The sequence below is a fragment of the Hydractinia symbiolongicarpus genome, chromosome 5, assembly GCF_029227915.1.
Source record: "Hydractinia symbiolongicarpus strain clone_291-10 chromosome 5, HSymV2.1, whole genome shotgun sequence".
Taxonomy (NCBI): Eukaryota; Metazoa; Cnidaria; class Hydrozoa; order Anthoathecata; family Hydractiniidae; genus Hydractinia; species Hydractinia symbiolongicarpus.
Window position 1 is genome coordinate 5552523 of NC_079879.1, and position 27618 is coordinate 5580140.

A 27618-nucleotide genomic window follows, 5' to 3' on the forward strand; every position below is an offset into this window, starting at 1 on the left:
GGGCAACAGCAGGCTGAAGTCTACGGGTTTTTTTAAACTGAAGTCACGTTTAAATTTTGGAACATTTCATGAGAACTTGTTCAGCAAAAAAATAATGTTCGTTGGCTGTTTTTGCGAGGACTAACTCAGGAGAGGTTGCATTCTGTTTTAATTTTAAATGCTGCTGAGGCAAATTGATTTTATGATTGTATAATTGTTTAACATAACGGCAGCTTAAAGTATGCCTGACCCACGCGGATGCGCAGCACAGTTTATTTGAACATAAACGATTGAATTAGCGTCTTACTGCTCTCACTGAACTAGTCTATTATAATAGTTGTTGGCATAAAAAGCCTCCATTTTGTCTGAATTTTTTAGAAAAGTCAATTTGTTATGTATCAAAACGATGCAAATGCATTTATCTTGTAGTTGTACATTGCTTATGTGCGGTATTTTACAGAATATATATTGCTTTTAGCAGAAAAGAATAAATCAATGTGTGTCAATTACAATAATAATTGTCATGACTTCAGTTGAAGTACGATATGGTGATGTATGTGCATTACACGATCACATTGCCACCTTGTGTGATAGGATCCTCCATATTCTTGATCAACAGTTCGTTGTACTTAAGTTGTGACTGAAGTGAATCCTGAATGACAGAAGCACCAGTATACCACATTCCATATTTACCTTGCATCTTCAGTATCTTCCAAATCATACTGTTCGTGATATCTCGGCTGGAAAACTGAGGATTGATTTTAATACTTCTTGCCATACTGAAGGTGACGTTAACTGGACTAAAATCATTCTGAATCTGACTGAAGTAGTTGTTTCGAAAGTTATTGACAGGTGATTGTGTATATGCCACTAATTTGACAGTACGATAAGGAGAACCATCAGCGTTCTGAGTATAGTTGTTTTGCCTGTATCGTGTTTTGTTAGTTTGTTGCTGTGATAAGGCGTAAACATCATCCATCTTGACCACACCATATTGTTTGTTGCTAATGTTATCCAAAAACAAATCGTTAGGCGTTCCTCCTCTTTTAAGCAATTCAGAATCCACCAATACAGTGGAACGATATAATTTCTTGTTTATCCTTAAGAAATTTTGATATTCATTTTGTGATGGGCCAGCATTAAATTCAGGACGTTTAAAAGACCATGCTTTTAATGCTTCCCGCATGTTACCTGTCCAGATTACGTAATCAACGGTCCGCCAGCTTACTGAATTGTCTTTGTTCGAGCGAAGTCGTAATTTGACTGGCGTGGTTGGCGTTAATTGATCTCGATTTAAACGATCCACTTTTGTGTTTAACACAACATTGGTATTTTCTCTCGAAACAATGGTTGACCAAAGTTGTTGAAAGCCATTTTTGACGGAATACGATTCTAAAAATATTTATATTTTTTACGTGTTTATTTTTTAAATATCTAATTAAGTTGATCAACTGTGTCAGCTAACTTAATCGACTAGTCATGCAGAAATTTTTTTTTATACTATATAAAACAAATAGTTGTTAGCAAGTGGAAAAATTAACGGGGATATTTGTCATCAAACATATTTCGTGTGTTGCCATTTCGTGCATTTTTAACATAATTGGCACTCACTCAGGTGTATCTGACAAAACGAAACAGGATATGACTAACAGCTTATTAAAACAAACAAATAAGAATTGGTCACAACTTACTGGTCGCTGAATCCATCACACCACTTCTCACACTTCGCTCAAAGGCAGACATAAGTGTTGCTGGTACAGCTATAAATCCATATAAAGCTGGCACTTCATCATAGAAACCTAATCCTCTTGCTGTTAGCGTGAAATAGAAGATAGGTTCCAACACAACCAAGTTGTTGCGGACTAAGAAGTCTTTAATTGTGCCATATGTGTTGAATTTGCTCTAAAAATGACAAAGGCGAACTTTAAAACGTCTGCATAGAATAAAAAAGTCTTGAAGATTACGTTAATGGCACATATTCCTAGTGTAAGACTTAGTTCAATCTTCTTGGAAAATATGTTTGCTCGTATAATAGACTTACTGCCCAACTTGGTTCCGGTATAATATCAGGATTGACGCCAGGGAAATGTTGATTATACAAAGCTGCATATCTCTGCATTGCTAAATAGATAGCATTTCGAGCCGTAGTTTCATCAGTTGTTCCAAGGGTTTGTTTTGCAAATTCAATAAGATATGTAATCTTGTTCATTTCTTCTGCGCTAGCTCCTAAGAAAAACAAGCAAGGGAAAGTTTTACGGAACAGCTTGACCTGGTATAATGCAATGGGAGAAACAGAGGTAGTTTTTTTACAAGATATTTTGAATCATTTTGAAGCATTACTGCCTTAGGACGATTTTAAGAAATTTTTAGAACGGGAAAATATGTTGCAACTATGATATTCTTGTTGAGAAAAAACCTAAGAGTTATTACAAGGACATCATTTAAACATCAAAAGAAAATGTGAACAAGGCGCCTATAAATAATTCATAGCGTCTTTATTTCAACAGTGCCAATTCAATACAGAACACACACTTCTATAAAAACATATGAACTGAATCACCAACCTCCTCTGATTCTACTCCAAACTGTTGATGTTGGTTCCTCGATTATATCATTACTGTTTAAGTACTGTGAAATCAGATTTCTCAACAGACTATCCTCAGGACCAATGATCCTTGGATCGTCATATGTAGTTCCACGAAAATCAAATTGGATTGTTTCGCCACCAATTCGACCAGTTTTCTCGTAAACCACAATATTCCGGAAACCTGAAGCATGTTTTGTTGGTAAAATAATTTTACAATAAGAATTTTCAATTTATTTCGATATTTAGGAAAACAAAAACATACATTTAAAAGAACTTGAGGAAAAAGTCTTTTTTTAATAATCAACATAGATTATGATATCACTTATGTCGATGTAGACATTAGGGAGCTCGGACTTAAACTCGTTAATCAATAGTGAAATTAGTGAAGAAAATTGTGAGAAAAAAGTTAGTATTTTAGCCTGGAAATGTGGAAGCCTGGAACAGTTGGCATATTAGCCTAGAAAATTTAAAAAAGGTTTGTTTTGCTTTTGATGATTTTGAGTAGGCTTATTAAAGGAGAATGAGGTGAGGAATAATCAACCTCGTTCCCAAGACATTTTGTTTCCTTCGCTTCTTGATGACGTCGCAGGGTCCAAGAGACCCTAGGGACGAGGATTGTGGTTAATAAATTATGAACTTATAAGCCTAATAAGCCTTAATTAACTTTTTTTGAAAGTATTTAGTATAACTCAGAAACACCCTAAACGGGAACTTTTCTTTAAAACGTGCAAACGTTTAAGTTTGATATATTTTTTAGGATATTTTGTCCAACAAATAAATTAAAAAAAAGTTAAAAGTCAGCAACAAAGACAGAGAGCGTTTCCATTTTCTTTAAAACTAATATCGGATTTGGTGCAATAAGTCCGCACGAGCGTTTTCAAAAGTTTGGGCTTAATTGTCGGAAATGATTTTTATGGTTCAGGCTGATTCGGAGAAGGGAGATAATTATAACAGAAAACACGTGGAAACAAAGTTTTTGAAGTTTATTTAGTTTAAGCAGAATAATATTATTTTGAAAATCTTTAATAATAGTATTGCAGTGGTAGTATTTTTTTGACTAGACGAAACAGTATTATAAAAATATAACAAAGAAATGTAAAAAGGAAATATAAAAAAGAAATATAAAATATAAATGTGTGTTATAAAAACAGATAGAATAGAAGATCTCTTCCTAAAGTTACCTTTTTGCTTTAATCTCAACGCCATGTGAATTCCAGCTGGACCAGCACCAATTATTGCGATGGTATCATTGGTATTTCGTGGACCCTTTATCTTGCCAGGATATTCCGCGTGACATATTGTCACAAAAGTGATGATGCACAATGCTAACAGCATCCTAGTTAATACACACAATTGTACAACAGTCTCAACTTTCTGAGTTATGTGAGTATTTTTTGTTATCTGTCGATTAAAAGAAACCCCGGTTGAAGGTTGGCGAGGAATGCTTATTAAACGCACTAATCTAAGCGTTAAAGTTACACACGCGGCCCTCGACCACACGAAAGAAGTTGATTCTTACTGATTCAAAAAGTATTAATAAAAAAATACATAGATATCTTGTACTTTGAGGTTGTTTAACAGAGAAGATGCTACAACCGTCCATGCTACAACATAGAACTACATAGTAACACACATGAGCACAAACTGCATCGTCAGCAAAAAGAATCGGAAAAAAAACTAAATAAAATCACATTTGCACATAGGAAATGCTAAAATCTAACCAACCTTGCTCTTTCATTTACAATATCACACTCGTTTTTACAAAAGCAAGAGCATGCAATAGTAGAGGAAAGCTTTTTAAAAAAGTCTTTATAATTTGATAAGGCTAATACCCTTATTGTAAGGAAATCAAACGAAAAATAATAACTGCTATGGGAACAGATTGAAGTACCATTCTTTAAGCAACCACTATCTTCGAAAGTAGCAGCATGTCTCTCTATTCTGATGCTAAAGTATTTGGTAATGCGTAATTAAATAACATGTTTGGCAAAAAAGCTCTGCGGTGAAGATAAGTAAAAATCAGAGCTAAGCTAAATGGTTAGTAATTTTCATTCTCTTATAATGAGTCAGATTTCTGAGTCATCATATACAACAGGAAAACTTGAACAAATCTGCGAATCCGGTTAATCCGACTAAACCTCTTAAAATTTAATACAGAGGAAGATTAAAGCAATACTTAGACGATATTTTGATAACCATGTTGTGCCATTCTTGAACGCAGAGCAGGTTTCAATCTCGTTGTGTACCATTGTTTCTAAAGAAACATGTTCGGATCATTTTGTCAGGGTGCATCAGGATATTTAATGGGATAAATTATTCGCTTTGTCTTAACATTTGAGTCTTCACGTTGCGCAGTAAGCAAAGGACGGGCGAATCCGTGGATTTATGCGTATATATATTGCTTTATTTTATATATTAAATTAAATTGCAAACAACGCAATCTGAGCGCGCTTAGTAATTATGCGATGCTACCCAATCTGTAGAATCTATATTTTAATACCTACTTTCACTGTTGCAAAGCGCGCATTGCTCTGGGTACAATTTCTTAGTGCAAGTGCTGGTGCAGTCCAACTGGCGAAAAGTTCTAATAACCGGCGGAACGATCCTGGCCAAGACCAACATTCAGGAATGCCATTTAGGTATTTATTTCAAAACAGAATTATTATTATTATTATTCCGAATATTTACACAGGATATATCCACTTCAGTTTTTGAAACACTGTTATCAATATGGAACCTGTGTTCGGAATGTATACATTAAGTATACACCAGCATTACCTACCCATTTTTCCTCACATGGCATGGGTTGACTCATAGCTGTGGTAAAGGCACTTAAACTAAAAAAGCCCGCGCTGTGGACCGAACCACGCCCCTTATGATTACGAAGCGAACTTCATAACCACCAGGCCACGCGCCAACAAAAACGTTGTACACCTACAGTAAACTATTAAGCTAATTGGAATATTTTTGCTGACACTTTAGCTAAATTTTGCATGTTTGTATATCAAGCGTTTTTGGATTTATATTTAAAATATTGTTGGGAAAGTAGGTAGCCAGGTAGATATAGATACTTTTTTTTGTTATGGTCAGATATTTTAAGTGTTTTATCCATCTGACAATCCCGCATAGAATATACTGGACCACACAAAAAATACTGTTAAAAGCACGTCTCGCTGCCTTTCAAAACCCTTCCCCCCACCCCCAACAAGAAATACTGCTGAGGTTAAGGGTCTATAATACATCTATAATGGAATAAACATATCTAGAATTTCATATAGAGTTTATTTTTATTATTTTCAATGTAAGATTTTAGGGAAATGCACCTTACTCATACTTGATCTTGCGAGTACAAATTTTAAGAGTGTTTGCGCAAGAATGCTTTGCTCTCTTTGTTAAATGTGAGATCTAGTGGCTGGAAAATATACGTCGTATATGAGCTGGCTGCCGTTGCTTTGCTTGATAATTTCTTTAACTCAATATTGACCCTGCAGATGTCTTCAATTAACAGTCATTCTTTATTATCAAGTAAGTGCAAGGCTTTCCTTGTATTTCAAACTTAGGGGATAAGGACTTTAAGTAAAATATCTTTAACCGTTTCTTCATTGGATCAGTGATTACTTCTGTGAGTAACGATGGATACCTCTGTCAATGGAAAATTTTAGTGACATCGTTTTGTTTTTTCTGATATTTTAACTGCCTTAGTAAAGACTTTCAAGATAAAGTTACTGAAAATGTGCCATATATCTGACAGTGGTCAACGCTACCAGCGATGTGTACTTGCTTAAATTGCCTTTTGCATTATTATATATTAATGAACAATACAATATTACAAATAAGTTTGATCTAAATTTCTAGGGTTGTGGGGGATATCATAAGCATCAACAATACGTTTAATGGTTTGATAAGGCTATTCCTTTGAAAATAGCTGCGTTTGTGTCATCAAATAATCAATCTAACCACCATTTGAGAAGAGAAAGGTCATTAGCACATACAGCACTCTTTGCTATTCCAATAAGAATGTTATTTAACATAGCAAAACCAAATAATTTCATTTCCTTCACTAAATTAATCATCTTTTCATTGATTTTATCTGAGTTTGTAGCTTTAACTTCTCTCACCTAGAAAATAACCGATAACACTATGGTTGGTCATCACAAGAATCTTCCTTTTTGTCTATAGTATAGAGGTCTTTCATCTGCAACTGCAAGTCTAACTGAATTTCAATAAAGTCTTCTCCTGCAGAGTGGACTGGAGATATCATTACAATTGTACATAAGGGAAGGTGATTCCAGTGTTGATATATATTTTGAAAAATTCAAAAATTGAAAGCCGAAAACAATTCAAGAAGAGGCTTATTATTACAATCTGTAAATAGAAAGTAAAACATGATAAAAATATGATTTTCGAAAAAAAAACAATTCCTAGTTAATCTCCAATTTTCCTATTAAACCTATATTTGCGCAATCTGAAATTCGCGCTGATTCAAATTCGCGCAAGCCTTGCACGAATTTTAGATTGCGTGAATTTAAACATACGTATGGTACACAACAGAAACTACTTGTATAAGAATGACAAGCTTTGTTGATGACAAACACAAACAACAATACCATCTTTTTATGATCATGGTGGATAAAAAATAAAACAGGACTACTTTAAGGAAAGAAAGTTTTTGTAGAAGAAACGTCTTCAGGTTTCTGGAAGATTTTCTCCTGCAAAATGCAAACATTGTGATGTGTAGAGCTTAACCGCGTTCTTTTGCAAGCACATTTCTTTCTCTAATGAGCATCACGTATTTTTGTGGTTTGATGTGTATGATTGGTGTGAATTCTTAGAAGTTGGTAAGAAATAACCTTTCTAGAATTATGAAGTTTGTTCTTGGTATAAATATTAAAACAAGCAAGCTTTATTATCAATGATTTTTTTAAATTTGTCTTAGAGATAATGAAAACATTGTCCTAGTGTTGTTGTTGAATGACAGACATTTTCTACAAGTTGACATTTGAATATTGAACAATAAAAAAAATTCTTGAAGAAGGTTTGTTTACAAGTTTATCTGTCTGGTGGTCAATCCGTGTAATTGGCAAAAACGACCAATTTTATAACAACAGGTAGTTAAGGTTGTCCTGAGGTCGTTGCTAACTTGCGTGACAATACCTATTGTTTCAACAATGTAAAAAAAAGTAAATTATATGCGATTTATATAAAAATAATAGCTTTGCAAACCCGGATGGACAAGTTTAGGGTTTAATTTTTACGCCATTTTAACTGCTAGAGGGCGTTAAAAGCGTTGAGGAGGCCTACAACGCCTTTCAAACCCCCAGTTGTGCTTAGCTTTAAAATCCGCCGCTAATAAAACCAAAGAAGCTCGAATTGCATGAAGCATTTATGTGTGGCAATTATCCTCATAATTTTAAACTCTTGTTTGTTGCTATGTTCAGATAGCGTGCCCGGCAACAACTTTAAGACAACACAAGAATAAAACAGTTTATATTTAAATCATGCTCAACTAGCTAAATCATGCTGAAAATGAGTCGCGTATCTTATATGATCGATTAAGCAAAGATCAGTCGAAAGTATACTCAAAGTTTGCTATATCAAATTATATTCAAAGTTAATGGAGCGTGAAGCTGGGAAACAGTATACAATCTATCGTTCGGTAAAAAAGGGTTTTTTTCCACCCTAATTAAATTAATTAATTAATTAATGATTTAAATGAATATGTAAAATTAGCCTCAATTAAAAATGCATATTCGTTAAACATTTTAAATTTCTAATTTAAAGAAAAATCACTCACATAAAGAAAAATCACTCGCACAAAGAAAAAATAGAACAAGGTATGTTATATTTTGTTGATAAAATTGTAATTTCCTGAAATGAATACGGATACTAAGAACTTCCTTATATCATGGGTGGGGTGACTATGATAGGGAGTGTATGACCAGTTCCTAGTTGTGATCACAGTCACAGAATAGTTTTCAAATTAATCATTTGTTCATACTTGTCAAGTAAACCTGCTTAACTTTTCTTAGCATGGTAAGGCTTGTTTGGATCTGAAGACAATCAATCTATAGCTTGACCTTTTCATTGCATAATGGTTAAACTTGTCATACACACAAAGCAAAAGAGATTAACATAAGAACGACCTTATTGGTATCAAGAATATGCAAGTATATGCAAGGGAGAATATGAAAATATATACATTGCAGGAAAAACATTTTATTTATCTTGTATGAATATTTGAAAAGTACCTAATAAATACTTCAACACATATTTTTTTTTCATGATCAGAGAAAGGGTATAGCTAAATTAGCACCTAAAGTGTTTTCTTGAAACATATTTTGTGTCATCCAACATAAATATACAAGCGAATATTTAATTAGTAGACATACATCTTTACAATCATTTATTGTCCGCTTATCAGTGGTCTCCACTATATGGAGAGTCTCATTTTCCCAACTTAATTCGATAGGAAACGAGTTTCTAGAAACCTTAACCCATGAAACATCTGGTTTAGTTTATGGTAAGATGCAAGTTATGCCTGTAAAATATTGAACATCAGAAAGAAATAGAGGGAATAAGTTTGATGCCAATACAACAAGTGATAAAAAAAGTGACGCTTTTGTATTTTCGGTTTGCCGATTACAATTTCTCGGATATATGTTTAAATACACCTTCTTTTGCAGTGATAAATCTACGCAATTTTATTCAACTTTAACTCATCAATCTTCTCCCGAATGCACACGGCGTAGTTTCTCAGGTTCTAATGTCTTTTATTACCGCATGACTACAGATATACCAGCACATTCAGATAAATTTGTATTCACATGGATTTTCTTAGATGACATCACCCGTTGTCGACAACAGAAATGAAGAGGAGACTAAAGACGTACCAAAGGATATGGGGTTTCCCAAGCGTTACGTGTTGGCGTTGATGGTATTTCTTGGTTTCTGCGTGTTATATGCATTGCGCGTGAATTTAAATGTGGCCATTGGTGCTATGTGTAACAACCATACCATCTATGAGAATGGTTTCTACGTGAACAAGGTAAACACTCCTCATTTAATCATAAAAAACTTTCTTGCTATAGTGGTGAATACCTAAGAAAAAGAAGGTCCATGTTTAAAAATGTCGGTTTTTTTATTTATCGAAGTAATTGTATAAAATTTTATCCGATATGCTTTCCACGTAATAAAGCAAAGCACCCTAAAACTTATTTTCTTTTTTTTTCAGGTAGCTGAGTTTGAATGGGATTCAAAAATGCAAGGTATCATTTTTTTTACGTTATTTATGGTGTGTATTATTCTTAAGTATTATTTTGTCATTCTTTACATAACAAAATTTAAATATTATATACAAGTGTTATTTACTATTAAAAAGTGCTTACACAAATATATAGACACTGAAAATTAAAAACAGAACTGTATAAAAGGAGGTCGAGATACAACTTGAAGAGTCTGGTTCAGATTTTCCCCACTCACAAACACTAGTCAGATTTCCACATGTTGAATTCGTTGTCGTGACTTGATTATCCGATGTTGTTGTTGTTGTTGTTATTGTTTCTGCTGTTGTAGTAGCTTGAATTGCAGTGACAGTCGTGGCCGATGAAATTGGTGCTCCCGAGCTTTCTAAACTCTCGGAAGTACTGGCACTTTTAGTTGTAGTAACACTTGGGGAAGTTGTTTTGGTTGTTGCAGTAGACACAGTGGTGGTTGTTGCTGTTGTTGTTGTTATTTCTACAGGATTTGTTATTGTGATATTGCATTCATATCGCATATTTATTCTCACTTTATCTAAATAACTCAATCCATTCGTACTACTTAAGACTTCGTCAAAATCTTCATTCGAGTACACTGTCATATATTTCTGCGCGTATGTCACTACTCCATTTTCAGACCAAATTGTAAATGCAAATCTTAAAAATAAATATGGAGAATTACTGGAAAAGACATTCGAGTTGGACAACAATAAATTAAGGCTTGATTTATAATGAGATTTCAAATAACAAAACTGGATAAACGACATGACAAGGTCAATGCCAACGAAAACTGCGAATCACTTTCCATTATCGATATTTTATTTATCCTGGGGGGAGAGCAAAGTTCTTCTTACCTAGAATAATGCATCACGCTTTGTTTATCGTAACTTAAACCCTGTGTAGAGATTCCCTTAAAATCGGTCACATTGTAAATATCAAACGATGATGCTGCTCCTAGATGCAAGAAAATATGAGAATACACTTTAAACGAAATCTGTACAATAAGATTTAATTTTCATAGTCAAGAAAAGCATTGAGTTATTTTTAGACTTTATTAGTAAGTAAATAAGTATTGCCCCTTGATTAATGAAACAGACAGCTAATTTTGTGTGGGTTAATTCTTACAGTGAAGAACCTTACACTTGTCAAAAATCTATTTGTTCACGCTCTTATATGTCAATTGTTGCTGACGTCAGTATGACGATTTCTGGAAACCTTTGTGGACCGCTATGTGGAGTATTTCGTTGTGCAGGCGAACTAGAAAATGACACTAGCAAATTTTAAACGCTCAGCCTACACTTGCGCAAAAGAAGCGATTTTTCAGCTTGCTGGCTTCGGGGTATTGACCATCTTACCCTTTTGGCCATAGTTAATATGAAGTATAAAATGCCTTTGTTACATCCTAACCTTCTCTGATGTTAGTGTAATTAACCGTCACATAATTGTCCCGATCTGGTCTTTTATGTTCATGCAGAAATCCAAGTGCATGCAGAACTTCATGTGTAATCACTTCGAAATTCTCACATTGGCTTTGTAATACGAGCTCTTGCATTCCCCTCGTACGCCCCAAGTAGGACCAACATCTACAAGTAAAAACACGTTTAAATTTTGTTTTTAAAATAATATTTACTTCCTAACAAATCTTTATACTTGTCAAGAAAAAAGATTATTTTGATTGCTTACACTGTTACCCTACAACAAGTATTTAATAAAATGTCTCGATATATTCTCTTGGCATCAATTAGGACAAATCTGATGTGCAAAGCTGGTGTTAATTTTTTATCGAAAAAAGGGAACACCTTTGAATAGGATTTTGTTACTTCAGTGCAACATTACTTTCCATAATGGACCATAAAGGAAAATAAGGTTTTATAAAAATTTCAGTTTAAATAGTTAAGAACAATTCATATTTTTTAAAATTGTTAAGAAATACAGGAATCTGCTTTTCCGGTTTTAAAGGCAATATTTTGGGAAGTTAAGTGTTGTTAAAGAGAACAAAATGATTGCATTAGTGTCTATCAAATTTTTAAAGTTGAGAAAATTATAACGCTATAATTCCCTACCCTATTCCGTCTGTTATATTGACATAATCTTCTTCTGTAGTTCTTTGCACAAATTTGATGCATGTGTAGTTTTCAATATGTTTGAATACATCCAGAGTCATGTTCTTCATTGACGATTCTAAAAACATATTCGATATGCGAAATTAACAATTGGTGGTGAAAATCTTGTTATAGTCTGCTGTTGTTACTTTGTGCGTAATCTTAAATGTCGTTGTTTTATTGAACTTTCAAGTAACATCTTATGCTGATAACTTTTTTAATATTTAAGAAGTAACTTAGTACTTTACACAAAGTTCAACTGACAGTATTTCAGATCCAATTTTGTTGACAAACTACTTACGGACAGGTTTGACAGTATCAAAAACATATGGCACTGTTCCATTGATCCATTCCCAATACTCGTCTATTAAAACAGCTCTTCTATGGCGGTGACTTTTTCTAATACCAATGTCAGTATCCTCAAGATTCTTTACCCCTTAAAAATTGGTTAAAAAATATGGTTATATATATTATATATTAGATTTTATATAAAGGTTATGTTTCATGTTTCATGTTTGAACAACTATCATATTCAACTAGCAAAAGTTAGTCATTTTAAATGCAAACTTTAATTTCACCATATCTTGCACTGTATAATTAAATTTTCATTCTTGCAGGTTTCGCATATATCTTATGGTTTTTTGTTTTAACATTTAAATATATCAAAGAACAGTAAAAACAAAAACCGTTTTTAGAAATAAAAACAAAGGACATCTTTCCAATCTACCTTCGTTTGCCTTTTCTATCAAATAAAAAGGATCTGTTTGCAAGTTCACTGATTTAATAGGAGCAGCGTCAGCTAAAATGAAAAAAAGAAGTGCTTTTATGTTTGAACAATTCAATACAAAGTTATTTCCTGATAATAAGTTTTCTTCGTTTCAATGTATGAAAGAGAATTTTTTTTATATACTGCGTTTACTCTAGATTAAATTATCCTACCTGTGTTTAAACAATATGTTTGAAAAATGAAATACACAAAGAAAAACTCCATCTTCATGAAATCAGTTTTTTATCATATTGAACTTGATTTACACTTTGGTTATTTTTCTTCTGTTTTATTTTTCGTTCTGTATACAAACACTAAATTTAGAAAAAAATCATAAATTATCTCAATTTTATGGCCATAGGAACGGTCAAAATATTTAAAACCAAACAAATTATCCATGATTCTTGTCGTAGCCTGTGGTTTTTTAAAAAGTTTTTTCATATAAATAGAAAAAAAAATTAATAATTAATGTTTTGTTTCTTGATTGAGGTTGGGAATATCTCAGCTATCTTTGAACAATATTTTTTTGAAAGAGAATTAAGTAAAATCTATTTATTACAGTAGTGAGAATTTTTTTCTCGTTGTAGTCAGATTTGGACTAAGCAAAAACTGTTTTAAGAAAGGAAAAAAAATTATAAATTAAAATTCATTTCAAATCATGTTTTATTTATGAATCAGGAACGGAATTTACATAAAGAAAAATATCAGAAATAAAATAGAAACAAGAAGCCCTGCGGCTTAAAGATTTCCGTCATTAGCAATAATCTGAAAAAAGATATAAAATCGTGACATACATGTCTCGATTTTATAGCTATAATACATTATCTTTCACCAAAAATATCCAGCCTCAACAATTCCTCTTTAAATTAAAAGCCATTGATAATTAATTAGTTCTGCTGAATATAGCTTTAGTCTACGTGCTTACAAAATTGTAGTACAGAAGGAAATGACGTTATTATCTAACATCAGAGATGGCGCATTATAAGACGATCTTCATTATGCTCCACTGCACGAGCTTTAACTTTCGATTATAAACTTTAAAATAAAGTAATGTTCATTGGATAATAAAACAATTTGTTGCACTGTTAGGATTCTTATTGGCTTAAAACTCATTTTAGCCTCGTTCTCAAAAAAATTTGTCAAAACGAGGATTTAAGCTTTAGCCTGGATAGGTTTTAGGCGTCCAGGCTCTGGGCTGTCTCTATCTATCTATATATCTCTCTCTCTATCTTCCCAGGCGATATTAAATGGTTAAAACGCAATTTTCACAACTTGCATTTTTCGCATCATTCAATAAATAAATGTGTTCCATACTTTACATATTGACAATTACTTTTTGTCGACACGATGTTTGTTACATCTACATAAACAACATTTTCTTGTCCGATCAGAAGTAAAGAGCACAAAACACAGGAAATTTATTTTAAATAATGTGTTCTGTACAAACACCATATTAAAGTTAATACCTTCAGGTAAAACCTCGTTCCAAGGCTATTTTGTCTTCTAAATGAGTTTCATAGGGGCGAAAAGGTTGGCCAGTCCGTAATAACGGCTCAGGGGGCACAAAATAGAGATGAGGTTGCTTTAGGTATCCATTTGAACGGGATAAAACACATTTCTAAAGACTTAAAAGTCACTGCCATTAGATCGACTTTCATGTAAGTCAATAATCAAAAATCTGCAGCCTGTTTTGCTGCCCCTTCGCGAGCCAATAAGAAAGCTCACACAGGCAATAAAACATCTATAAGAACGCAACATCCCATGATTGACAAATCAGGCTACATTTAAACACAAATTCCTAACCAAAGTAATTTTGAATTTATCATGGCTCAACCCACTACCCAATAAGGAAGCGATATAAAAAAACTCGGGTGTTTGATGAAGTCGCAAAAAACATGTAGATCCTTAAAAATGAATTGCTAATTGAACTTTTGCTACATCATGGCTACATTCACCCATCCAAGGTTTGCAAATATGAAAAAATAAGTCTTTAGACGTGTCGTCGAAAACATATGATCCTATACATTATTTTGATTAACCTCTTGTCCTCTGCCTAAGTAGATTTTTTACGGGAATTATCGAATAGTCTATATTATAATACCCCGCCAGACGCACGCAATGTGGTATAAAAAAGGACGGGCAAACTCGCAGATTTTTCCACGGGTTACCAACTAGTCTCTTAAAATAATACGAAGAATATGTGGGTCTGGGTGTCTGTAACAGGCGAAGTGGATGTGTTGCCAAAAAGGCTTTGTCTCAAATGTTAACTTTTTTGACGTTACAGTACAACGAAATGTAACCTCAATACCTTATTCTTAATTAATGAAGCCATTATAACGCCCCTAAAACTTTTGAGGACAAATAACTTGGAAATAAGGTGATGACGTCACTCATTTTTCGCTGCGCAGGTGATTAGGGACACCCTGGGACCAAATTGGGTAAGTTTTCCAAACCTGGATCACCGAATCCGTTTCAGGTTGGACGGGTTGACGACGTCATCAAAAAACCTTCAAACCTTAATATCTCTGCAACCGTTTGTCAAAAGTACATGCTCTTATACATTTTCTTGATCAGCGTTTCAAGTCAACGGGTATACAAAATCTTAAGAAACATTTTTGTTCTTTGGGGTGACTTTGGGAAAATAAAGTTAAATAAAAGTTAGGAAAAGTCACAAAATTTGAAGGTGTAACTATAAACACATAAAAGTTATTAAAAAAAGTTTAGGAGGGGTGGGCTAAAAGAGCCCCTCCCCAGCACAAATAGGCTTAAGGAAAATTGACAGTGACTGAGCACTCGCTCGAATTATAGAAATATTCGAAATATAGAGATTCGAATTATAGGGATTCAACTGTATTTCGATCAGAGTTTCAAGCTCTTCACAATAGATGCTACAGGTTAAAAAATTCTAAGAATAATTTTTATTTATATAAACGAGACACTGCTGACGCCATCAGAATTTAAATACGGTTATTTTCTATTTTTTCTCTTCCTGAGTGGATTTTTCCACGGACTTTATCCACTAGTATCTAATTTCTTATGTATTTCCTTACATATTTTGTGTTAATTATACACAGAAGATAAAAAAACGTAAACCTTTGAAAATAACAAGCAATAAAATATTTGGTTGCAAAGATATGTCGAGGCGATTAATAAAAAGAAAAACATGACACAAGAAACAACAAGAAAAACTGTTCGCTACTTACATCTGGCTCTTAACATCTCAAAAATGTAAAATATAAATTACAATGTTATTGTTACTTTTAATTGCGAAGTGATTAAATTCCACATGGTATTAATAAATGATCACAACTGCGTCGAAATGAGTTATTAAACAACCTCGAAGTTGCTTTTCTGTGACTTTACTCTTCCCACTACAGCAAGTAAGACCCACATATTAACACTGAAAATAGCTCAGCAATTAGTTCCCTTTTAAATTTGAATTTGATTTTAAATTATGCTGGAACGCATAAATACAACTTTTCCTTGCAGGCGATTAGTTCGTTTTTCGTTAGATAGTAGATAGTTTTTAATTAGTTCGTCTTAGCATAAATGCGGCAATTGTAAACGTGGCAACGCCCACTTCTGAAATCAAGTCTCGCATGAAATAAAGATTTAATTTTGGATTTATATTAAATACCCGAGATGTACCTATTGTAAAAGAGAGTTTGAAACAGATACGTATGCACACACAAAAAAAGGAAATAAGGCGTTTTTTGGAACATTTAAAAGACACAGTGAAGAATTAGGGTCACTGTTTATCAGGTGGATAAGTGACGAACTACAACAATACACATAAATTTTGTTCAGTCTCGTTTATATTTATTTATATATATTTATATACAACGCTTTTTTCGTACAATATATATTACAACGATTTAAATAACTGCTCGTCTGTGATAATATTCTGTCTACAGCCTCTCCTTTTTTGTGTAAACATACAGAAAGCTATTAAAGTATTGTTAGTTTTTTAAATAAAAATTATTTTTACTATATTTGCTATTAAATAAAAATCTAAAATAAGAGGAATTCTAACTGCATTTACAAAGTGCCATCTTAGTAAAGAACATAATTAAACATAAAAACTAATGTTGCTAAGCTACAACTTAATTTACCCAAAATAAATAAAATTTACAAAGCATATAACAAAAATTACAAGTATAGTGTTGCTTTTAAAACTACGCGCAGAGTTCGGATTCCCAGTTGCACCAACGATATCCGGGTTACTACTGGTTGGTGTTTTTGTTGTTGTTGTTTTTGTGGTTGGTGTAGCTATTGTTGATCTCTCTGGGCAGTTGTAATGTTTATTGACTTTCTGCACATCCATTGGACTTAACCCAGTTTTGCTCCCCAAAAACTCTTTGTAGTCAGCTATTGAATAGATAGTCATGTATTCTTTCAATACACTTATTTGGTTTGTTTGTGGATTGACGTGTTTCGAAAATGTAAATCTAAAGAAAAAATGCGTCGTTATTAAACAAAAAATAACTTTCAGTTTTATTAAAGCTATCCCTTCCACAAAAAAACAGATAGGTTTGATATAAAAAGTCTTTAAAAGTTGTCTATATATATTTTTATTTTTTTTAAAAAAAGTATTGATCGGCTTGCAAGAAATTTGTCTTCGCTAATCATGATAAATATGCACTTGATATGATTGAGGGTTTATCAAGGTATGTGGTGATATGTTTTAACCTATCCAGTTTGATATTTTGTACATATTTACATAAATATTAACATTTAATTAACCTGGATATCACTTATTACAAGTAATTCTTTCTTAGCATCTAAGATATGATGTCATGATTTCGCATAATTACGCATAACTAGTCGTTAGCCCGTGGAAAAATCCGCGGATTCGCCCGTCGCAGCTAAGCTACCATTTCGCGTGAAAGACAGACGGACGGACAGACGTATACGGGTTCTATAATATAGATAGCCGTTAACCCGTGGAAAAATCCATGGGGTCGCCCGTCCTTTGTTTATCGCATTTCGTGTTTCCGCCACGGGACTCGCCTGGACAGACAGACAAAATACGGCTATTATTAAAAAAGAGAAGATTAAGTCCTATATATCAGAAACCAATAAAGGTTTTTCAAAAAATTGAAAAAATTCATAAACAAGTGTTAATTTCTTTCATATCAAACCAACTTGTAACTGTTGCAAAAGATAGAAGCTGCTGAAATTTTTAATAATTGAGATAAAAATTCAAATAAGGTTTGACCAACCTTCCATAGTGCATGACGCTCTGTTTGTCGTACGTCAAGTTTAGATAAGACACCGGCTGACGTGGAAAATCATGTTTGTCGAACTGCGGGCTCAAATCTAAATAGATTCATTCGTTGCGTTATAACAAAACACTATCTAGATGACGACTACATACTTGACTGAAATGTTGGTTACGTACATGAAATAAATAAATAAATAAATAAATAAATAAATAAATAAATAAATAAATAAATAAATAAATAAATAAATAAATAAATAAATAAATAAATAAATAAATAAATAAATAAATAAATAAATAAATAAATAAATAAATAAATAAATAAATAAATAAATAAATAAATAAATAAATAAATAAATAAATAAATAAATAAATAAATAAATAAATAAATAAATAAATAAATAAATAAATAAATAAACAAACCGTCTCTAATATTTGTACGATTTATGATGACGTAATGATCACGGTCATGTCTTGTATGTTCATGCAGAAAACCCAAGGCGTGTAATATTTCGTGAACGATAACATCGAAGTTTTCACACGTCTCCCCAATGTTTATTGCCTGTCCATTCTGTCCTGGTATATTCGTCAGTCCGATGTAAGAGGAACATCTGTATAGAATGAAAGTATTACAATATTACATATTCTAAATGTTAGGAGATTAAGATGTGGTTAAAGCAGGAAAGAAAAAGCTTTAAACAGAGCACAAAGTTTAGAAAAGCGTTTTTCAAAGTTATTTCATCGATTTTTTATTTCCATAAAGCTCTGACCGTGAATAAGATGAATCGTAAATCGAGGAGGACTTACCCACGACCTTTGGTGAAGTTTACATAGCTTTCTTCATTTGTTCTTCGAATGAATTTGATGCAAGTTCTTTCTTGAATGTGTATCATGGCTTGATTTATTAATTTCTTGGCATTTGCAGCTAAAATTGAAATAAGAACGTTTTGAATTTGAGTAAATAAAGGTGCACTGACAGTAAATGTTTGTTAAGTTTCTTTAAGAAACAAAATTTCGTGTTTTCGAACTACTGCACAAAAGTAAGATCATTATAAACAAATTGATTATATACGTCTTCATAATTATTCTGATAACTTACTGATTGGCTGATGAATTTCATCGATTGTATATGGTACAACACCATCAACCCATTTTTTCCTTTCGCTTGCAAACACAGCACGTTTTTTACGATTTGAATTATCCACTAGAATGTCTAACTCGACGATATCCTCATGGTGCTGCGCTAAAAATAAAATTATAATTTAAATCTTAATATTCCTTTTTGAGGGGATGACATCGTCATAATAAATGTCCGACATGACATCGTCATAATAAATGTCTGACATCATGACATCGTCATAAATGTCCGACATAACATCGCCATAATAAATGTCCGACATGACATCGCCATAATAAATGTCCGACATAACATCGTCATAATAAATGTCCGACATCATGACATCGTCATAAATGTCCGACATAACATCGCCATAATAAATGTCCGACATGACATCGCCATAATAAATATCCGGCATGACATCGCCATAATAAATGTCCGACACCATTTTATAATTAAATGCAATAGATAGGAAACCAGACTATGTTGCTTTCAGATAAGAAACCATTTTTTGCGAATGGAATAGTAATATTCTGTACAATCTTATTAAATCACTAAAATGATATGCTAAGGAAGCGAAAATTAAAAATAATAAAAAAAAAGAAAACTTATCGATGGTAAAATTTCTGAAGACTAGGTCATTGACCATATATCATTTTATGTCAAGCACATTTTTGGCATTTTGGCAACCAAAGCTTTCCCATACTTTTGTAAACTCGACCATTCATTTAGTTAATGGAAAATCAGGAAGTGTAAGTTGATCACAAAATTACTGGGTACGAGTTGGTTACTTTTTTAATCTTTTCGTCCATTCCCCATTATTTAAAATTAAGTTTCGTTATTAAATATAATAGATTTGATATATATGAAACTCTAGACTTGTTTTCTGGCAAAAAGCTTTTTTTGACTGAATCAATTAGTGAGGGATTAGTGATGACGATAAGAAACTAGGAATCAATATGGCGGTTTCGCAACTACCTTTTAGAGGGTTGGTAAAAAGAAAATTGTTAAAATATTTTGGGCCAAGAATTGATTTTGATTAAAGCCTCGTTTCCATTTGACTGCATTTTCCACTAAAGCGCATAAAGCTTACGAGTTTTCCTGTTAGCGCATGCAAACTTTGATACAATTACAGATTTTTTAACTGTAACAAAATTGTTTACGAAATTGTGACTAATTGTTCTAGATTACGTCTATGTTAATTAATCGTCTTAATTTCATGAGGAAGTGGATATATTGCAGTTGTCATGATGGCTTGCAAGGTCGTCGTTAATTAATGGTACAAATAATACAGAAACAAAAACAGGAAAAACGTTTCCAATGTGAAAAACCCAATTTGTAATTTGAGAAATTGTATTCTAGATTTTTATTTGTTTTTTTTTCCTGTTGTAGACACCTCACGTTTTCATGTTCGAATTGTAACTAATTTTGACTTAATTATTGCATATCGGTTAATAAGGTTGACTGACCTGGAATTAGCCCTGTAAAAATATATTTGATAATTTGAATAAGTCCTTACATTTTTTGTAACTTTCCGTTAAAATAAAAGTCATGTCAGATGTTAAATCATCAACTTCTCCACCATTTTTTTGAACGGGTTTGCTTTGAATAACTAAAAAAAAATTAAAATTTTCTAAAAAATAAGTATATATTCAAAATGTTATAGCTAGCTTATCTAAATAGAAATATTTCAAATGAGTATTTCAGATCAAACAGACGCAACTTAAATTTGATATCCCGACTAAAACATTTCCTTGTTAAGAAATCATCAAAATGGAATGGACCAGCATTAAAATAAAAAAAAACACAAACCTTGGTATATACCACTCATTGATAAAACGAAACAAACAAACCATGCCTCCATATTATTTCTTTGTATAAATGTTTTTTATATTTTCTTTTTTTATATTTATTATTTTTATACTTTATTTTTATACTGACTTTTTAATATCTAACGTCTATGCTCAGTACTTTATAAGATCTATATAAGATTTATGGATCTTATCTTTATGAATTACTTTGAAGTCGCATCGACAGTTATATATCAATTTTTTAATTATACTTCTTCCAATTGGCCTACGCAATGAAATCCAATTGGGAATGATTCAATACATGTCGCATTGTTGCTTAGTAATTGCGCTACAACAAAAAAGTTTCTAGAAAGGGAGCTCAATTATGTAGACAATTACACTGACCATAAAAGGTAATTCACGTAGCGGGTGATATTTAGCCGTGTATTAGCCGTGAACACAGTTGTTTGTTTTTTTGATGAGTAAGCATGGGACATATTACTAACATTTGACGAATAAAGAATGAACAAAGTTAAAATCTAATAAGTAAAATTCAAAATGCGGAGGGTTGTAGTTTAACTTAATGTCAAACTGAACAATGATAACAGCGTCTTAATAAAACTAAACCATTTTTAAGAAAGTATCCTTCCGCAAATTTTAACAATCAGACTTTTTTTAATTTTTAATTTTTTTTTCATTAGATTCATTTAATGGTTTTGACTATCTTAAATTCGAGAAGAATAAAGTTTTTACATATTTACTCTATTCGACGCTCCTTTTGTTTGATATTTTTATCATTATTAAATTGTAATTCCCGTTTATCAGCTTCAATTTTTCGGCATTTTACCGCGCTTATACGAAAGTTAAAAAACCTTTTTCTTCCTGCTTCCGCCCGAAACTATTTTGTTTTTCCCCCTATTTTTACATAACGTGACTCACAATCTATTTTTAGGTATGGTACTCGGATCATTTTATTATGGTTACATCGTACTGCAAATTCCTGGTGGTTGGTTAGCTACAAAGATTGGCGGTACTAGGATATTTGGCATGGCTCTATTCCTTGCATCCATTTTAACATTATTAACGCCTGCTGCCGCCCGCTACAGTGTGTATGCGCTGATCACGTTACGTGTACTTGAAGGCGTTTTCTTGGTGAGTAAATATTTAGTAAAACAGAGTGGTATCTACGAACCAATTTCGGTTAAGGCTTGTTTCCATTTGACTGCATTTTACATCTATAACTTAAAAGTTTGCAAAGTTTGTTAGCATGTGTGCACTTCCACACAATGCGAGGTTTTGCAGTCCAATGGAAACCAGCCTTTAGGTTTGACGTCGTTTTTAAAGGTTACTAGAAAAATTCTTATACAAGGTGAAACAAAACGGCGGGGGTAAAGTATCATTTCCTGACGTTTCGGTTATTTTTATTCTTTTTGTCTGAATCTAGTGTGTGTAACCTTATTTTGTTACTCAGGTTTCACTTTCAAACAAAAAAAGCTGGAACTGAAAAAAACAACGAAAATGTACACCGGAAGTGAGATCTAAATTTCCCCCACCTTTCTCTTGTTTAGGGCGTCCTATTTCCCAGTAATCATGCTATTTGGGGACAATGGGCTCCACCCAATGAGAGATCTCGGTTATTCTCCATCACCGCAGCAGGTAAAAAAGATGTAGTTAAACAAATCAAATATTGACACAAAGACTAAAGAAAGCATATTTAAATCTTTCTTTTTTATAAATACAAATATAATTTTTATATATGACTATGTTTTCGGAGTTGGTCGTTGTACAAACCCTCTGTTTCAATTTCTTTAGGTTGTCCCGTTGGTACGATTCTTACTATGCCACTTACTGGACTCCTAACAAAATACGGTTTTGACGGGGGATGGGCGTCTGTGTTTTATGTGTTTGGTAAGAATATATTTCTTTTATTTTTACGCTACAATTGCGATGCGCGGGTATGTTGCGTGGAGTAACTAATAAATCTGTTTCGACTCGATTAAAATCATCTGTTGTCGAACCTGATATTAGAAGAAAGCGAAAAAATAATTCACGATTAAAAAGCATATATGTCAACATAATATTTTTACTTACACTCTTCACAGGTGCTGTTGGCTTGTTGTGGTTTTTTGTGTGGTGTCTTATTGTTCACCCTTCACCGGAAACTCACACTACCATTTCCGATGAGGAAAGAAATTATATTATGAAAAGTTTGGACCAAAAGAAAAACGAAAAGGCATGATGATAGTTCTTTCTGTGATTATTTTATTTCTATACCTAAGCCAATTCAAGCAACATTAAGCCAAGCCAATATTTTGGTTTGCGTATAAAATAAGCGTGTAGTCAAATACTCTTAGAAAAGAATTTTTTATATTGTGTTGTGAATATACTTTATTTTTAGCCTCCTAAAGTGCCGTGGTTAAAGATTATTACATCAATTCCAGTGTGGGCGACCATTGTTGCAAATTTTACAGCTGATTGGGGGTTGTACACAATCCTTATTTGCATTCCAAAGTTTTTCCAAAAAGTTTTGAAATTTGACATTGCAACTGTGAGTGCTCTTTTCTTCTTCTTGATAGTGTGCATACAGGTTGTCTTATAAAAGAGACTGAGCTTTGTTTAACACTTTTTTATCCTCCTTTAACGCCACTAACGCCCAGTATAAGGAGGCAACTAAAGGTTGGGTAAAAACTTGGTACGAACATCATACTTTGTGTCTGGTCAAATGTCATAAAACTTAGTACGAATAATTTTGTAATGCCGCAAAAATTAAAATCATGCTTTATATAAAAACAGCCTGCGATCAATTTGGCATAATATTTAACTTATCCAGGAAGCATGTGAACAAACAGAATAACTCACACATTATACAAAGTAAACAAAAGTAAAAATATAGCAAAAATAAATAAAAGAAAAAGCTTTTTTGATAACCCCAACTCCGACCACAGGCCTAAATCGGGTTAAAATATTCTTTCTCATTACATATAAACGTAATTTAACAGTGTAAATTTCTGAAATAAAAGTCCTTATTTCGCAAAAGAATGTCCCAACAAATTACTCCTGACTTTTTACATGCAACTAACACGTTGGTTTTCTTGTTGCCAAAGAATTTTATTTTTTCACATTTAGACTGGATTTCTTGTTTCACTTCCGTATCTCATTAAAGCCATCGTTGGTCCATCTGGAGGTATCATTGCTGACATGTTGATCGAGAAAGGAAACTTATCTGTTCGCAACGTCCGTAGACTCATTTTCACCGTAGGTATGTCAAATTGGAAACTCTGCAAACAAATATAAATTTTTTAGTATCATTGAAGATCAAATTAAATAAGTCATGCACTGGTAAAAATTAAGTAGGATGTGATATCATGGTCATTAATACTTGAAATGAATTGAACCTGAAGTCTGTTCATATCAAAACAAAAACTGAGAATGAATGCAGGTTTAAAAAAATCCAAAGTAAACGTTTTTGGCCTTTGATGCATCGAATAAAAACTGAAGATGATAAAATAACGTACTACTTAACTGTTTGCTACTAATAAACGCTGTTATAACGAAAAATCATTTTTCTTTAGGTTGTACGACAGCCAGTGTATTCATCGTCGGTGTAGGATACGCAAAAACTAAAGAAGTAGCCATTGCCTTACTGTGCGCTGGGGTTGGTATTACTGGTCTAAATGCGACAGGTTATGCAGTCAATATTCTTGACATTGCACCAAGATTCGCTGGTGTTATCATTGGTTTTAGTAACGTCTTTGGTTCGATGCCTGGATTTATAAGTCCGATGATTGTGGGGTATATAACAACGAAAAATGTACGTACTCTTAGTATGCAATTTTTAACCATTGAGTCTCGAAAACATTATGTTATTGTCACGGTTGCAAAATGTTTTTCTCTCACATTTCTTTTTGACGTCATACTAATAGCAGAGTGATGTTTGCAGATAAAATGTTCTAATTACTTACGTGATTGTGTTTGAAAGTACTGTTATGTTTCATGTAATGTTTGTAACGATTTTCTCAGACTGCAGCTGAATGGCAACTTGTGTTCTGGATCACAGCTTTCGTGTATGCAATTGGTGTCATCTTCTTTGCATTAACTGTTTCTGGAAAAACACAACCCTGGAATGATCTAAAAACGGAAAATCCAGATGCTGAAAGTGGAGAAGCTGAACAAAACGGTAACACGGAAAATGATAATGTAGACAATAAATCCGCGGACACAAAGAAATCACCTGATCAACCTAAAAAGACTCCACAAGAGACCAAAAAAGAGCCTGAACAAAAACAAGCACCTGCTACAGAAGATAAATCTTCTCCTAAACAACCATCTAAGGAAGCTTCACCTAGTGGAAGTCCCAAAGAAGACAGAAAAACTGAGGATAAAGATACACAAGATGGTGCGAAAGATAAAGATGAACCTGAAAAAAAACCTGTGTCACCTCGAGATGAGGAAAAACCTGACGGTGAAGAACAGAAGACAGAATGACTTCAATATTTGAAAAAAAAATTTCAAGAAAGTCCATGTTCAGTTTATTACGGCAAGTATTAAATGCACTTATATAAGAACAATGTCAAATGCTTTCACAGCCAGAACGAAATTTGTAGTTTTTATTGCATGCAAGGGAAGATCAATAAAAATACGTATTAATCTTTTGAAGTATAGGCCCAGTCAAACAGTTTTTTAAAACTTAGAAGTACCTATATTGTTTCTGTCCAAAATATTGGAATTTTGTTAAAAATAAAAAAGCAAAAGCAAAAACAATCTTGTAGTAGAATTGATTAGAAATATTTTTTAGTTGAAATAATTCTTTAACTCTTTCATGAAGATTAAAATAAAAATTAAACCACCAAAAAAAAAGAAGATAGCATATGTACTTATGAAATATAACATATTGAATATATAGTATATATTCGGAAAAACTTTCCTTGCAAAAACTATTAAAAAAATCGATCCTTTTCTCTTTTCCTATCATTGGCAACTTTTCCAGTTTTAAGCAGGAATGAAGAGATTTACAATAGTTTACCTTGCGAAGTTTTTTTTTAATAGTATATAAATATGAAAATCTAAAATTTCTAAGGTAAAGATCCGCACGTATACTTTCCAATGATTTCAGTACTGACAAGCTATTGTAGCAACTGTTGGACATTAATTAGTACATCTATCAATGTGTTAGAATATTTTTTGTTTTAAATTATTTTGTAAATAATGTTAGTAACTAGTTACTAAATCCATAAATGTGTGAATTAGCAAATATAGTTAATAGTACGTTTCATTTTTTTCTTCGAGTCACCAAGAATTTGCTCCATGGGATAAGTAACGTGTCTTTTTGTGGATTATTATTGGCGCTTCTGTCCTCAATTTTCTTGGTCAGATTCACTTTTTTAGTGACAACCTTATTCAAGACTTTAATTTAAAATCTAAGGTGTGCTCAAGTAGGTTAAGATTTTTGGTCATTTTAGGAGAGTTGACTTCCACTTCCCACTTAAATTTTTGGTCACTTCATCTATATTTACAGTCTACTTAATGCAAGGAACATCCCGTCCCTAAAGCTTTTTGTGTGATAAACGTCTCAAAAAACTCTGGAAATGGGATTCGGGAATGCCTAATTTATTCATTCTTTAATTTATTCATTTCATATCTTAGCTTCTACTTCTCATCTTCAGAGAGAAATTTTGTAAATTATAAAAACCTACAAAAAACGTAAAATAAACAGAAGAAAGGAACAAAACAACATAAGGAGAAGAGCAAAGAACAAAAAATTATTAGAAGACATAAAGTTCTTCTATGGTATTGATTTCATTAGTATAGTGAGGGCCACTATGTAATTTCGTGTGCACATGTGTGTTAAAAGTGATTTTTTGATTTAAAGTTGTTCCTTAGGTCCCAAATTACCAAAAAAAAATGTGTGGCAAAAATTTCTGTCCCATGGATCCAAATTAGATGACGTCATCACTTTTACAGTCAGCAAAAAAACATTTCACATTTATATGTCATATTATATATGGTTGGAAAGAGTAGATCGAGTGGATCAAAAAAATTTAAGAACTATGTCTTCAAAACGTAACGTTCGAAAGATATTACTATTTAAACTTTGTACAAATTACAGACCGGTAATTTGCTGACCCGGCACAAAATTGACTACAACCTGCTCAATAGCAAAGTTTTTTTGTTGAATTTTGGTATGGTATTGGGTCACCCTAATGTCTTTCTCTTTGATCAAAATTTATTGTTCAAGTCACTTCAAGGGATAATCTACAGACCAGTAATTTACAGACCAAAGCACGTTTTTAGTTGTTTACTTTCTTTCTTTCAGGCAATTTCACATAGTAAAAAAAAAATTGCTGAAAATAACGACAAAAACAACTTCAGCAATGCTTGTACAATGTTTCATTCACTCATCATCACTAGAACTATATTCCTCTGAATCGGATTCATCGCTTGCACCACCACTGTTTTGACACATTTGACTATTTTTTACTTCAATGCAGCTAATGTTGTTGGCAACATATCAGCATCACACTAGAATTTGGAGAATAAATGCAAATGCAATTGAGATAGTGATACCACGTCTGCAGGACATTTATTTCCCTTATACATTGAAACCACGAAACGTTCTAAGCTTTCCAGTGTTTCCAGATTAGGAAGTTCGACAGTACTCCCGAGTGTTGATAATGCCAGAACCACCTCATTATCTGCCTGTAAGAAGTCAAAGTATCAAACAAAAATCTTTCTCTGAAATCTCTCAGAACTCAGAACAGGAATGGGAAAAATGTTTATTGATGTATCTTGTTACACTATAC

The 27618-nt window shown here is 32.8% G+C and overlaps 4 protein-coding genes across 4 annotated transcripts; 1 reads left to right on the forward strand and 3 right to left on the reverse strand.

Moving 5' to 3' along the window:
- Nucleotides 1-366: 366 nt before the first annotated feature.
- LOC130645920 (uncharacterized) lies at nt 367-5898 on the reverse strand. Its single transcript, XM_057452045.1, has 10 exons — nt 5890-5898; nt 5722-5808; nt 5450-5500; nt 4657-4706; nt 4292-4513; nt 3748-3902; nt 2544-2747; nt 2021-2205; nt 1671-1881; nt 367-1371 (listed from the first exon to the last, which is right to left on the reverse strand). Exons 1-10 carry the CDS (start codon nt 5896-5898, stop codon nt 542-544), a joined length of 2004 nt encoding a protein of 667 aa, XP_057308028.1. The 3' UTR covers nt 367-541.
- Nucleotides 5899-8193: 2295 nt separating this feature from the next.
- On the forward strand, nt 8194-26083 carry LOC130644372 (sialin-like). The gene is made up of 11 exons (XM_057449956.1): nt 8194-8400; nt 9405-9611; nt 9798-9831; nt 21771-21970; nt 22387-22474; nt 22631-22726; nt 22921-23051; nt 23217-23366; nt 23945-24077; nt 24391-24629; nt 24839-26083. The coding sequence occupies exons 2-11, from the start codon at nt 9405-9407 to the stop codon at nt 25301-25303; spliced, it is 1743 nt and encodes a 580-aa protein (XP_057305939.1). The 5' UTR covers nt 8194-8400; the 3' UTR covers nt 25304-26083.
- On the reverse strand, nt 9828-13028 carry LOC130644373 (zinc metalloproteinase nas-1-like). Its single transcript, XM_057449957.1, has 7 exons — nt 12864-13028; nt 12652-12723; nt 12226-12360; nt 11886-12003; nt 11230-11405; nt 10677-10776; nt 9828-10479 (listed from the first exon to the last, which is right to left on the reverse strand). The coding sequence occupies exons 1-7, from the start codon at nt 12919-12921 to the stop codon at nt 9948-9950; spliced, it is 1191 nt and encodes a 396-aa protein (XP_057305940.1). The 5' UTR covers nt 12922-13028; the 3' UTR covers nt 9828-9947.
- Nucleotides 16488-21034, reverse strand: LOC130644374 (astacin-like). The gene is made up of 7 exons (XM_057449958.1): nt 20841-21034; nt 20548-20640; nt 19011-19154; nt 18719-18836; nt 18335-18522; nt 17913-18009; nt 16488-17138 (listed from the first exon to the last, which is right to left on the reverse strand). The coding sequence occupies exons 1-7, from the start codon at nt 20890-20892 to the stop codon at nt 16799-16801; spliced, it is 1032 nt and encodes a 343-aa protein (XP_057305941.1). The 5' UTR covers nt 20893-21034; the 3' UTR covers nt 16488-16798.
- Nucleotides 26084-27618: the final 1535 nt, after the last annotated feature.